General features: G+C 50.0%; 3 protein-coding genes across 3 annotated transcripts; 2 read left to right on the top strand and 1 right to left on the bottom strand.

Moving 5' to 3' along the window:
* Window positions 1-113: 113 nt before the first annotated feature.
* Window positions 114-943, top strand: BJX68DRAFT_268162 (bifunctional precorrin-2 dehydrogenase/sirohydrochlorin ferrochelatase MET8; the record flags this gene model as incomplete). Its single annotated transcript, XM_071046005.1, has 3 exons — window positions 114-212; window positions 263-744; window positions 796-943. The coding sequence occupies 3 exons, from the start codon at window positions 114-116 to the stop codon at window positions 941-943; spliced, it is 729 nt and encodes a 242-aa protein (XP_070897618.1).
* A 572-nt stretch (window positions 944-1,515) lies between these two features.
* On the bottom strand, window positions 1,516-8,010 carry BJX68DRAFT_276505 (Arf family guanine nucleotide exchange factor SEC7; the record flags this gene model as incomplete). Its single annotated transcript, XM_071048109.1, has 6 exons — window positions 6,073-8,010; window positions 5,815-5,999; window positions 3,457-5,756; window positions 3,030-3,396; window positions 1,921-2,976; window positions 1,516-1,855 (listed from the first exon to the last, which is right to left on the bottom strand). The coding sequence occupies exons 1-6, from the start codon at window positions 7,816-7,818 to the stop codon at window positions 1,516-1,518; spliced, it is 5,994 nt and encodes a 1,997-aa protein (XP_070897617.1). The 5' UTR covers window positions 7,819-8,010.
* A 1,077-nt stretch (window positions 8,011-9,087) lies between these two features.
* Window positions 9,088-13,655, top strand: BJX68DRAFT_256114 (putative pyruvate dehydrogenase complex, dihydrolipoamide acetyltransferase component; the record flags this gene model as incomplete). The annotated part of the gene is made up of 9 exons (XM_071043142.1): window positions 9,088-9,197; window positions 9,271-9,320; window positions 9,382-9,605; window positions 9,661-10,707; window positions 11,478-11,479; window positions 11,548-11,946; window positions 12,021-12,025; window positions 12,965-13,146; window positions 13,215-13,655. 9 exons carry the CDS (start codon window positions 9,088-9,090, stop codon window positions 13,653-13,655), a joined length of 2,460 nt encoding a protein of 819 aa, XP_070897616.1.
* Between the last annotated feature and the right edge of the window lie 160 nt (window positions 13,656-13,815).

Here is a 13,815-nt window from a genome sequence, read left to right as displayed (position 1 = left end):
TGCTTGTGACGGTTTGGGTCTCTGCGGTGGGCCGTATCAGGCCCTGTCGATTACTTAACCCCACTTCTGCTATCAACAGGGAAGTTGCGTCCAACATATCCAGTCCGCCAAGGATGTCATCGCCGAAATTTCCAGAGGTCCAAGGAGGTGGCTCACTGATAGTGGCCTGGCAAGTAAAGAGCAAGAAAGTCCTGGTCGTTGGTGGAGGCGAGGTTAGTCACCAGATCCCAGCCAGATATATAATTGCTCATGAACCCCACAGGTTGCTGCTGGACGCATATTACATGCCCTTAATGCAGACGCACAGGTCACCGTTGTGTGCCCAGCCTCAGGGCTGAATGAAGAAGTAGCTTTTCGAGTTTCAGAGGGCCAAGTGTCTCACATCGATCGGAACTTCGAGCCCACGGACCTGGAAGGCGCCGATATGATCCTTTGTGCAATCGATGATCCAGAGGCTTCAACCCAGGTCTGGAAACTTTGCAAGGAGAAGCGAATCCCGGCGAACATAGCCGATGTACCCTCCGAATGCGACTTTTACTTCGGAAGTGTGCACCGAGATGGCCCATTACAAGTAATGGTCAGTACAAACGGAAATGGACCGAAACTTGCAAGCATTGTTCGGAAGAAGATCGCCAATACTCTACCGGCTAATATGGGAGCGGCCATTGAAAATGTTGGAAAACTGAGGAAGTTATTGAGGGATGTCGCTCCTAATCCTGCCGAGGGACCGAAACGGATGAAGTGGTATGTGAAGTATCCCACCCTTGTCTATGTTCCGAGCTGATGGGCCTTCAGGATGTCCGGGATCTGTGAAGCGTGGCGCTTGGAAGATCTGGTGCAAATGGATGAGAGAGACATGGCAGCCCTACTCAAACATTACGAGTCAGGTTTGATTCCCACGCTTGGGGAGGTTCGCTCCAACCTTCCGGTACATACTGTTTAGATATTGAATGTCTGTGCTATAGCCAGATGCTTCACAGTCCGTATGGACCGGCGCAAAGTGCTTCTCGGCCTGAATGCCTGGATGCTAGGGCTATTGAATTTTGAGGTCCACTTATGATGTGGGACAAAAGTAGAAGGAAGTGGCTTGCTAGCGGAACTTGTCTGGAAACAAGCGGTTCGAAAGCTCCACTGAGAATCAATGTTAAGTAGGCAGCATTGTGCACTCCTGTACTTAGACAGTTTTTGTTTCCATACACCATGGCCTCAAGTCATAGGTATATCTATGCTTCGACAGAAGTCCCCAGAAAGAGAAAATAATAGAGTAAAAGCCTGAGAGTCTCAGAATGTGAGGTATGTAAGATGGTGTATATAAAAACCCCTGTCGCATAAAAATCCGGGGTCTAAAGCAGAGAGATAAAGAAACAATAATCCAGCATGGCTAATTTTACACTTGATACCCTTCCTTGAAAACGAAACAAACGTCCTCACAACGAGGAATGCAAGGATATCCAAAAAGCAGGGTGAAAACCAGGTACACAAGCTTTCTAGAGTGACTATGGGGAACGGAGATGATCAGTGCTTGCCAACACTATGCTTGCGGGACGGCCGCTCTGATACTGAATGTCTTGGGCTGATAGGCATCGGCGGAGGTCGCGCAGGTATACCTAATCTTGTCTCGCCGATACGTTGTAACAAAGACTGGATCGCAAGACGAATTTCGGCGTTTAGGTCGCGACTCAGCAAGTCGACAGCCAAGGGGTAAAATATCTCAACGTGTTTATTGAAGCCCTCACGGGGGAAGTTCGTGTAGCCTTCGATAACATCAACAACAACGGGACGCCAGGCAACGATATTGCGGTGCTGTGAGTCCTCGTCAAGTCGAACAAAGCCGCGAATGATGTCCGCGCAGAGACTGAAGACACATTTTGATTAGCAGAAAATCCACAATGGTGAAGAAAGTGGCCCGAGGCTGCTTACGGAATTAATGCCGCCTCCGTCTCAGTGCGGCTGCTCTTTCTCTCCTCTCGCTCATCATGGTACATCCTAAACAAGATATGGACATATGTCGCAGCACTCCCACTTTCTTGCTTCAGAAGATTCGGCGGCGATTTCATGAATCCTTGACGCCATAATTGCATGCGAAGATCCTTGTTCTCATTGAACTTCTTGGCAAATTGATAGCTCTTCTTAAGCAAGCCCATCAGACGGAGTAGCTCGTTGCTGGGAATTCGAGCGTAGACTTTGTCGTTGGAGAACAATTCGTGAACGGTCTCAATCATAAGCAACTGGAGCACGCAGTTCGTGATAATACGATTAAAATAGCGGCGCCGCGCAGCTGTAACAGCAGCCGGTTGCTGCTGTACATCCGCTTGTGGCCTGTAGTCCTCCAAATCGGCATTCGACGCTGCAGGCATGTCGCCTTCTTCATGCTCGGGTGTAACGCCTTCCGTCCCGTTGGGCTTTGAAGATTCCGCAGGGGTTTCTACCACTGGGGTTGAGAGTGGCTCGGTAGGGTCCTGCTCAGGCTCCTGGCTGGCTGATGTTTGCCCATTTGGAGCTTGAGGCAAACTTGTAGGCTTTGATGCTACAGATGTTGCAGCCGTAAACAGTTCGTATGCGGTAGTTTTGTTAAAAAGCTCGATGAAAGCACCAACGATTTTGTTCCAGTGTTCTTTTTGGAACTTTTCCACGTTCTGTAGTATCAGTTGCTGTAGGCAATTGCTGCCGATTCGCGCGATGGTGTCGTTCTCTTGACAAATGCAGAGCGTGAGCAGTTCGAGAACACGGGCAAGCATATACTCAAGAGCGTCGAAGTAATGCGTGAACAGCGTGATCATGTTTCTCAACGCTTGAATCATCGTAGTCGACAGCCAGACCGAAAGTTCTTCATGATTGGGAACCTTGGACATCTCCGACTTCGACTGCAGAACGACGAAAATGGGGTACAGGAGCTGTCTCCAGAGAACGTCCCAGAACTCTTGAGGGAAGCTACCTCCATACCGTATCAAGGTGTCAAAAAGATAGGTTAGAGCGCTAAGAAATCAAATTAGTGAAGAACTGTAGGCAAAGGGGTTAAGTCCGCTTACCGCGATCGCGCCTCAAGATCATCACCAGTCATGAGTATATCTTGGAAAGCAATCAAGATAGGATACCAGAACTGCTCCTCTTTCGACTGCCGAGTGAGTTGTTGACTGAGGTTCGTAGCGTCCTCGTGGGCACCTTCCGAAGGCGTACTGCGATGAGATAGAGGGCATTCAGGAGTTTTCAGCATTTTTGCGACTGTCGATTTCAGAAGCTCAATTGCTTGTAGGGACTTCTTCTGAAATCTCATGTTCTTGGAGAACTCCGTGAGGCAGACGATGAGGTCAGGGAAGGCTCCTTGTGTAATTACCACACCGAACCGGGTATTGTAGATCTGAGTAACGTGCTCGAATGCCATATTCACAATGCCCTCTGCACCACAAAGTTAGCCCAACCAGGTTCGTAAGAGGACACTACCGCTTTAACACCTACCATACGGTTCCCGAGCCGCGAAGGAGAACACCCCGAACATAGTTTTCCAGCCTGAGCGGATGTTGTCTCCACGGGCTTGGATCATCTGGATGAGACACCGCAGAATCATGTCTTTCACGGTAACAGCATTGCTATTTGCCATGACATGCTCGAATGGCTTGAGAAAATCTTTCTGGAACTTGAATCCCGGGAGCTCTCCAATTTCCATGAAGCGCATCGAGAGTTGGCGGAGCGAATCGAGGGCAAAAAAGACCACATTAGTGTTTGAGTGGCATCCAACTTGATTGAAGTGCTGCCCAAGAACTTCCCAAATCTTAGACCACTCGATCTTGATTCTAGTCATGTTGTAGTAGCTGATTTCAACCAGCTTCTGCAAGCTATATGTGCGGGGAGACTCGGTTTGACCAGACGACTGAATCTCCTGCCAGCTTACCTCGCTCAAAGCTCGAACGAAATCGATTATTGCCTCATGCGAGAGGTTAGCCGTGTTGGTGAAGATTCGATCTACTCCTTTAACCATCTCGGCCGAGCGGCTTTCCATGGCGATTTCCGCTCGGAAGGGGGTATTGCTGGTGATGGACTTGGGACGGGGACGCCGTGAAGCTTGCATTGACCTTCTAGGGCCATCGGATGAAGGTTGAGGTACAACACGAGCCCGTGAAACATCCGGCAAAGAACCCTCATCAACCCCGTCACTAAGAAGCTGAAGCCTATCGAGCTGGCTGACACATGTGAGAATCTCCCGCCAAGAACTTTTGAGGTGATTCCCTTCAGAGAGTGCAACGTCAAGCAAAATCTTCAATGCTTCGACGTTCTTCGCGACCATCTCCCGAACGTTGCCCAAGTTTGTGAATTTGGCCAATGCTGTGACAAACGCAACTCGTGGAGTCTCTAGATCAAACGCACAACTGATGCGTATAGAGAGCTTCATACCTTCCATGCAAAGCTTGATGGTCTTGAGATTCTGTGTATCTTGCATAGGAGCCGACAGCCCTGAGAGAAACGACATCCAAGTCACATTGAACATGGAGCCAATATGTTGAACGGAAGTTGCGGGAATGAATCGCGACAGCGCCTCTTTAGCAGCGTTTTTGCGCTGGGCTCGTATCAGGCTTCGATATAGTTGCTCAGTCTTATTGGCCATTTCCTCGGAAGCCTGGGCATATTTTTCACCTTGTATATCTCGTCCGACAGTAGCAAACACCTGCCCTGCTCTAGATGCAAGGCCAGCCGGAGCAGATGTGGGAACGCCAGCGTTCGCCGCTTGCTCCCTCTCAGTGTCGAGGACGATCTCATTATTGGCAATCTCCTCAAAGATCGATGTAAGATACTCATCAGGTAAGTCTTGATTATCGTTGATACCTCGGTTGTTCTTGATAAAATCCTCAGGAGTCATTCGGCGTCCCTTGATCTTGCTACTGTGCTGATCGACGTTGAGCATTATCACAGAGTATGACAGGACATACGCTGTATCAGCGTTGGCAAATGCATTCGGGTTTTGGGTCACATAGCGTTCTGCGAACTTCAGCATAAAACGATCAATTTTCTGAGCTTCTCCCGGCAACCGGAAATGTTGCAGAAAGGAGCGGAGAGCATCCACAAAACGTCGTTTAGAGAAATCCATCATATCGACGAAAGAGTGCATGATAGCAATGTTTTCGGGGTCGCCTTCCCCAAGGTATTCTCCGATCATGGTCTTATCTAAGCGGTCGTTGCGGAGTATAAAAGCTGCAATTTCCTCGGGAGTATTGGAGCGGACGAATCCTTCCTGAACAAAAAGCTTGATGCCCCGCTTGGGTTTGAAATTGAATTGCTGGATCGCATTCGTGAGCGCAATCTTTCTCTGTTTCATCTTTTCTATCTGGCTTGGATCGTCATCTGGGACCGGAGTGGACCGGCCAGTACTGCCGTCCGCACCATCAACACGTGGTGAGGAGAGAAAGGTGGGGACGCTGCTATCCAGAGAATCTCGAGGGTTGTCAACAGACTTCTGAGAAAATGTCCGAGCAGCAGTCTGGTCGACGCTGCGCTGCGAGGCCCAGTTGTCGAGCGACTGAAGGATCTCAACTAAGCACTCAACAGCTTGGTGCTTGAGTGTATACTCCGGCGGTATGGTCTGTAGGGTAGGCTGTGGGCTGCCGATCATGTGGGCACTTGTGAGCGACGGTGGCAGGGTTCCGCGCTGATGCCATTCGTTTCCTACGGTTGAGGCCTTGACATGTTGCTCGTGGTATTGCTGTTGTTGAGCGGGGCTCACGGTTGTGGGCACACTCGCGTAGCGGGATAATTGTTCGATGATGCTGGGATCTAGTTAGGACTTGAAAAAAACTGGCAGTCGCTAAAAGAAGGGACACGAACTTTTGAAAGATGTTCTCCAGCGCCGTCCGATCGCAGTCGTAATTGAGATATATTTCGACCAAAGCACGAGGTTCATCGGCCAGTCTCTCCAGGATTTCCATGAAATATTGCTTTTGGAATGCTGGAGAATTCCGCTTTTCGAGGATAGCGAGATAGATTTCCTTCATGAAAACCTCGAGCTCTTTCTGTATTTGTTTTTCTCATGTCAGATAGGCTTTTTTTTTTGCTCCGCAATGGCGGGCTTGGGGATTGACAGACCTTCATCATGACCCTCATATGCTTCAACATGAGCCAGAAGATCTCGCAACAGACCTCAAATACTCTGGGAACTGAGCTAGCGCCATTTCGACTCAGACTGAGGCAGAGATGAGGCCTGACAGCGTGGAGAAATGTCATAGCGTCTGAGCTACCCGCGTTGTTCCTGATTGTGAGATGAGGAGAGGTAAAAACGGCGACATGGTTGTTAATCAGATAATGAATCAGATGTAGGGAGAGCAACTTCGATCTCATGTTTTGGGATTTGAGATCCTGCTGCTGTTCATGACTGAGGATCTTATGGCTCAGTTTGCAAAGAGCCCTAAAGACTAGGAAGGCATCTTTAACGTAGATTTCATCCACATCATCTTCGTCACTCGTTGCGTCAGCGGTATCTTTATCTTCTCCGGTTGCAACGGGCGCGGACTGCGCTCGCTTCTGACTGATATTGGCGCGTGTAACCATCGTTGGGGCATTGTCATTGACGGTGGTAACTTCCTTGTTTGACTCAAAACTCTCCAAAGTGAGCTTCTCGGTAGGCTCTTTTGGGGGAGGCTGGTCTGTTGCTATGGACGCAACATCAGAGACCTGATCCTCCTCACCGGAAGGGGTTACCTCGGAAGGTTCAATAGTTACCGCATCAGAAGAGGTACCCTGAGTCTGTTCAACTTCACGCAAACGTAACTCTTTCAGATCAAGTCTCACACGAAGCCTGTCAAAGACCGTGCTGACCATCTGTGTGAGAGATCCCTGGGCAATTTGCTGGTTCTGACTAGACTTGGAGTAAATGAACATATTGTAAATTTGACGGACGGCTTTCAAAAGACCCGCCCCGTGTACCACAATCTTGTCATTCAAAACTGCAGCAAGAAGTGACTTGATGATCTGCTGTTGAATCTCGATCGACGTATTCTCATTGTCAAAACATTCGCAAATAGCATCAATTGCTCGTTCAATGAGAGGAGTCTGTTGCGGTGTGCTTTCCGGGCCGGATGCCTTGGCTTCTTGAGCGGATGGGAAGGCAAAGTAAGAGTAAGTGATTAGTTTGCCGATACAATCCAGAGCTGTTACTTGGAGAGGTATGCTGTCTGTCCGACTGGCGATCAACAGTGGGCGGAATATAACCTCGGGGTCAATCGGCTGGCGATCTGACTGTTTGACATTGGCAAGCGCATTCTTCACGGAATCCTCCAATTCCTTGCTCCTCCGAGCTTCCCTTGAGGCACCAATTGTGTCCAAAGCCGTAACGATAAAGACTGTCGAGCTGACAGTCGATGACCGATGGGTTGCCATAGTCGCGGTAGTCGATCGCGAGTCAGATCGCATTCGCGGCTCGTCTTGGGTTACAGTCGATGACGCTTCTGGGCCTTCTTCTGCCTGCTCTACAGCAGCAGCCGTCTCATCTTCGAGTGTAGTATCGTTCTGATTTTCTTCCTTCTCTAATTGGCTCTGCTGGTTTGGGGGATCGAGGGATTCGGAAGTCGTCGCCGCTGGCGGAGGTGTTGCGGATTGTTCTTGGGATAGGCTAGTATCGTTGGTCTCCAATCGGTCCGATGACGGATCGCCCTGCTCTGGCGCGTCGAATTCGACTGTTTGGCGTTCTGGCTCGGTTGGTAACTCGGGTTTGGACCTTGCGACCTCCTCCGGAACCTGCGGTTCTGTAACAACATCGACCCCATTCTGCTTATTGTCTGCCTGGGATACGGATGTTTGTGCTGGCTCGATAGAGCCGTTCTCAGCTTCCGCCATTATGCGAGACTCCGTCTGGAGTTTGCAGAGCCAGGCAGGCGGAGGTCCCACATGGAAAGTAGTGAAAAATGTAAAGGAGCTCTGAGTATTGAACTCTTAGCCAGGCAGTAAGAACACGCATCAATAAGACAGGCGGAGCCATCACAGCCGCGAGCGGCTTACGTAACGTATATACTCACGTGATGTGCGTTGAAGATCATCCATGGGGAATTTGGTTTTAATTCTCGTCCTGGCGCTAGGTAAGGGTACAGAAGGGTATATGGCTCAAAAGTCCTCCTTAGGTTATCCAAATCTGACATCTATATTCGAAAACCTCCTAATTTGCCGTCAATTGTCACTAACCACAGAGGGACGAAACAAACATGAGGGGCCGGTGTTTTACTTTCCGGAGGTCGAGCTAAGCTTGCTCCGTCGGCCATGTTCTCAACAAAAAAAAGGGCAATAGTGTGAAGCGTCTTCGGCGTATTTCATATCATTCCAAGCGCTCCCTAATAGATGGAGGTGCTCTTGTACAACAACATAGGCCTGAACGCTGTCTCAAGAGCAACCTTCTTCGCTCTCCGCACTGGACATAACGACGCCCTAGCCTGAAAGCTGGCATAAAAATTCATGATTCAAATTATAGTCTGTAACCAGCAAGAGACCTATCTAGCAGATCTTGCAGAAAGGAAAGGAGTAAAAAGGATACCTTCATTGGTATCCAATTCCCCAGGTAACAACTTGAATGGTAGGGGGAGATTACAGGCACCTTTGGCCGACGCTTTAGGGGCAGTCAACACGGTGTATAGCATTGGTAACTGATCACAGCTGCCAATTTACTCCGGTCCAACTTCTCCGAGTTGAGTCGGAGGCAGATATACCGATGAACTGAGTACTGGATGCCAACGGCACCTCATCGGCAAACATTCAACACTTCGCGGAACTCGGGATAATTCATCCACTACAAATATTGTTCTATGCAGGAGTAATATACCAGACGCCTCAACTAATAGTAGCAACACAATATTCTCCGTGCAACTCTGAAGATAACTTGAGTTTGTGATAAGAGCGATATGTACATCGCCCTAGTTTTTGCGGTATGTCCCGGAACTAACAAGTTCCGATCCGGCCCGATCTCTGTTGAGGAGCTTCTCGCTCACCGTGAGCCGGAAAAGTCTCAACTCTTGGTTGCTGCCAGTTTGAATTTCTCGGCTCCTCCTCCGACCTATTTCCTCCCTTCCTTATAGTCCGCGGGCCTCTATCTGTATCCTACAACAGAACCCGCGCACCATGGTCGCCTCTGCTCTCAGAATGCGCACTCCCAGCGCGATGTTTCTCTCAAAAGGCGCCTCTACCCTGAGGCGACCGCAGGCCACTTACAAGTTCACGGCCGTGATCCAGTACGTTTGCTATCCTTTTACAACGGGACAAATTAATCTTCGTGTAAACTAACTCGATATCCCCGTGCTATAGACAACAATTGCCCGCCATCTCTGCCCTTTCCCGCTTCTATGCTTCAAAGTGTATGCTTATCTGCCATCCTCGGGCTCGAGTCTTACCCATGCTGACAGTCAAAATCTATAGCTTTCCCTCCTCACACAATTATTAGCATGCCGGCCTTGTCGCCGACCATGTCCGCCGGAAACATCGGAGCTTGGCAAAAGAAGCCGGGTGATAGCCTGCAACCCGGTGATGTTCTGGTTGAGATCGAAACCGATAAGGCGCAGATGGACTTCGAATTTCAGGAAGAGGGTGTCTTGGCTAAGGTGCTGAAGGAGACTGGCGAAAAGGATGTACCTGTTGGTTCTGTAGGTGTGCCCTGTCGAATACGTTCAATTGCACCTACTAATGACGCAATTCCAGCCCATCGCCGTCCTGGTCGAGGAGGGCGTTGATGTCGCCGCCTTCGAATCATTCAGCCTGGAGGATGCTGGCGAGGGCGCCGGTGCTGCTCCCGCCAAGGAAGCCACGGAAGCCCCCAAGGAAACCCCCAAGACCTCAGAACCTTCGACACCCGAGCCTGCCCCTGGTGCTTACGAGCCCGACACCTCCGGCGAGAAGCTCCAGCCCAGTCTCGACCGCGAGCCTGCGATTAGCCCTGCCGCCAAGGCCCTGGCTCTTGAGAAGGGTGTGCCAATCAAGGCTCTGAAGGGTACCGGACGCGGTGGCCAAATCACCAAGGAGGACGTCGAGAAGTACAAGTCTACCGCACCAGCTGCTGCTGCTGAGGCTGGCTCTGAGGACATCCCTCTCACCTCGATGCGCAAGACGATCGCTACTCGCCTCCAGCAATCCTGGAACCAGAATCCCCACTTCTTCGTTTCCACCACCCTCTCCGTCACCAAGCTTCTGAAGCTTCGTCAAGCCCTCAACGCCTCCGCTGATGGCAAGTACAAACTCTCCGTCAACGACTTCCTTGTCAAGGCTTGCGCTGCCGCTCTTCAGAAGGTTCCCCAGGTCAACTCCAGCTGGACTGAAGAGAACGGCCAGGTTGTCATCCGTCAGCACAAGGCCGCTGATATCAGTGTCGCCGTCGCTACCCCTGTTGGATTGATCACTCCAATTGTGAAGAACGCGCAGGGTCTTGGCTTGGCGAGCATTTCCAACCAGATCAAGGATCTCGGTAAGCGTGCTAAGGACAACAAGCTCAAGCCCGAGGAGTTCCAGGGCGGCACTTTCACCATCAGCAACATGGGCATGAACCCTGCCGTTGAGCGATTCACTGCTGTCATCAACCCCCCTCAGGCCGGTATTCTGGCCGTTGGTACCACTCGCAAGGTTGCTGTTCCTGTTGAGACTGAGGAGGGTACGTCCGTTGAGTGGGATGACCAGATTGTTGTTACTGGTAGCTTCGACCACCGGGTCGTTGATGGTGCTGTTGGTGCGGAGTGGATTAAGGAGCTTAAGAAGGTTGTCGAGAACCCCTTGGAGCTTATGCTCTAAGTTCTCAACTCCGGATTGTAACTCCGGTCAATCATGTGTGCTAGCGCATCGGCCCGGAGCCTCATTCTGGGCTTTGTTTTATTATGTATTAAAAACCCCCCGATTTCGACCACAGGTACAGTTTATAAATTTCAGCATTTTCTTGAGACTTAATCATGAAGCCTTCAGCCCCATTCATCTAGGTAGCGAGATATGGGAACAAATACTTACTCTCAAGCCAGCGAATCAGTTGGAAACTGCGTTATACAAGTAACTGAAAAGCGCGCGTACATACCTTCTTGAATCTTCGCAATTGCCCGTGGATGTGACAACTCCAGCCGGTCTTGGCGACGTGTGCCGCCAACTCCACTCTCAACTGATATGACATCATTAACATGCCAACTTTCGCTGCTTCAACCGTAGTTCCAAGCGGTATAAATACACATGACACCACCCTTTGTCGGAATCTAATCTCGTGATACTTCCTCCCTCCGCTCAACATTTGACCAAGTTCTCAGGTTATCCTTCATCTCTCACTCTTCCGAAATTGTAAGTTGCCGAGTCTGGGATATTGTCCTCTTGTTCCGTCCTGGATGATCGTGCCATCAAGCTCACTGTACTCTTCATAGCTCCTTTAAACACGACCTCACAACATGTCTTACGCAGAAGCTGCTGCTAAGGGTCCTAAGCAGTCTCCTGAAGAGGTACAGTTCCCTGTCTCATTGTGGCCAATTACTATGTGACTAACTTGACTGCAGGCGTAAGTTGGAACACTAGGAATGCACGCGCTGTTCTTTCAAACTAACAAAGTTTCTCTCTTTAAACCAGCCGCGCCCCTGATATCAACCGAGTTTACAAGGATGAATCCGAATCCACCGCTTCGCTCATTGACGTCGACGGCCCGCATGTGACCGCTGTTGACCCTGATTTCCTGGAGCAGGACGTGAAGACTACTACTCAGGCCGAACGGATAGAACGCGAGCAAGAAGAAAAAGCCCAGGAAGCCCGCGAGAAGAAGCAGAAGCCAAAGGCCAAACCATCCCGTGTTCGCGGCAATGAAGGCAACCCTGTGTTTATTGGGAACGCTGCTCTCATGGCCCTTGTCGGTGCAGGTCTGGGTTTCGGTGCCTACAGAAAACACACCCAGGGAAAGCTTTCCTGGGAGGTTGTTGGACTCTGGGCAGGGATCGTAGGCGCCGCCGGTGCTGTCGATTACTTTGTCAGCAAGTATGTGGCTCATGCTTCCCTCGTTGTCTGGCGACCAATGCTAACGGAATGAACTCTATAGATGGTTCCTCCAGAACAAGTACCCTCCGAAATAGATGCTGGAGGTGAAGATCTCGAGCCTTCCAATGTTGCACATACTTTATACCAGGATTTGTCGGATTTTGTTTCGGAGTGGTTAATGGTTCGACCTGGCGCGTTTTAATGTATTTCTAGTTTTCAACGAAGATACTTCCCAGCTCTGACATTCGAACCATTTCACCGCGACACCATATGCAGTCGTAGAATTAGAAACCGCATTCGCCAGCGCTATCACAAGTAGTGGGGCCGGGAGTACGGATTACCTTTATGTCCTGCAAGATGGAGACAACGTAGGCCCAGTGCGACTGTTAGTTAATGGCAGAGACAAGACAACCAGAGCTTCAGACGTTTCTTCTACTTGTATACCCCAGAAATAAATGCGACCTTGCAAGGCAAAGTGACACGGGGTGATTCATCAGAGGCGGTCAACGACGTCAGAATCGTGGCCGCTGCAAGAACATGTGGCCTGTCGATATATTTAGCACCTTGTATCAGTTGCGCAAGCGTCTTGAATATTATTGATTTCAAACACGTCGCGACTACTAGGACACTGAATGGGTTGAAGACTGGTCTTTCCAACTCTAGACCAGCTTGGACCTCATTGCGCACCGCCGCTCTTTGTGATATACCTCTCCGTGTTGACACTGATATCTTGCTTGTGTCGAAAGATCGATTGCGGTCAAATATACGATGGTATGGAGCTCTTCTACCATCCTAGAGCTCACCGCTAACTGAATCTCCGACCGTCTAGAACTCTTTATTTAACTCCGCCCTCAAGCAGTCGTCTGCTATTCGCCGTGACCTTGACACCTTTGCACAATCGCCCGCAACGACTCCTGCTGCCTTGCAAGGTAATCAACACCGGAGAGTCTGTGTCTCTTAGGCCTCACAGACATACATGTTGCTTGTACGATAATATCGATACTAACATGCTACGTAGGCCAAGTCGCGGCCTCGTTAGCCTCACTATCCCGAACAATCGACGACTATTCCGCGTTGTCGAAGAAGGAATTGATCCCGGAAAAACAAGAAAAGGCCTTTGAACGAGTCAAGAACTTCCGGGCAGAGCTGCAGGATTACCGACAACATTTCGACCAACTACGAAAGGAACGAGAGGATGCTGTAAGTAACAAGAATCGTAGTTACCTCTTGCTTATAGATGATAACTAATAGGCGACTTTGCTTGGCAGCAATCTGTAACAAACCGCCACGAGCTTTTGGGCCGACGACCACATCATACGGCTACACCTGAGAACCCATATGCGCAACCATCAGCTCCCAACGCCTCACCCTTTGCTCCTTTGTCATCGCGGTCAGGTCCCGGCTTTGGAGGGTCGGACTATACCCGGGAGACACATGCTCTGCGGGAGCAATCCTTCCTCTCGAATACCAGTTCTCAAATCGACGACTTCCTCGACAGAGGACGGGCAGTGCTTGCCGATCTCGGACAGCAGCGAGAGGTCCTCAAAGGCACGCAGCGTCGTCTTTACAGCGTTGCAAATACCTTGGGTGTAAGCGGGGAAACAATTCGCAAGGTTGAGCGACGAGCGAAGCAAGATAAATGGATCTTCTGGGTCGGAGTGCTACTCTTCTTCCTGTTCTGCTGGGCGGTGCTTCACTATTTGAGGTGATGGGTTGATCTCTCCCTAGCTTAGATTGTAATAACAGCGGTTGTTGTTTTGATAGCAGCTGTGGTAAATAGTTTCACTAGCGCAGGCGTTTTGAGCAATGGGCGGGAATTTATGCATTGTTTTGATGTCAATTCCATAGATTGAAAGGGACTAAGGCCCG

Source organism: Aspergillus pseudodeflectus, assembly GCF_044049435.1.
Source record: "Aspergillus pseudodeflectus strain CBS 756.74 chromosome Unknown BJX68scaffold_29, whole genome shotgun sequence".
Taxonomy (NCBI): Eukaryota; Fungi; Ascomycota; class Eurotiomycetes; order Eurotiales; family Aspergillaceae; genus Aspergillus; species Aspergillus pseudodeflectus.
Note: the sequence above shows the minus strand (reverse complement) of the source record. Positions and strands in the feature narration are given on the sequence as shown.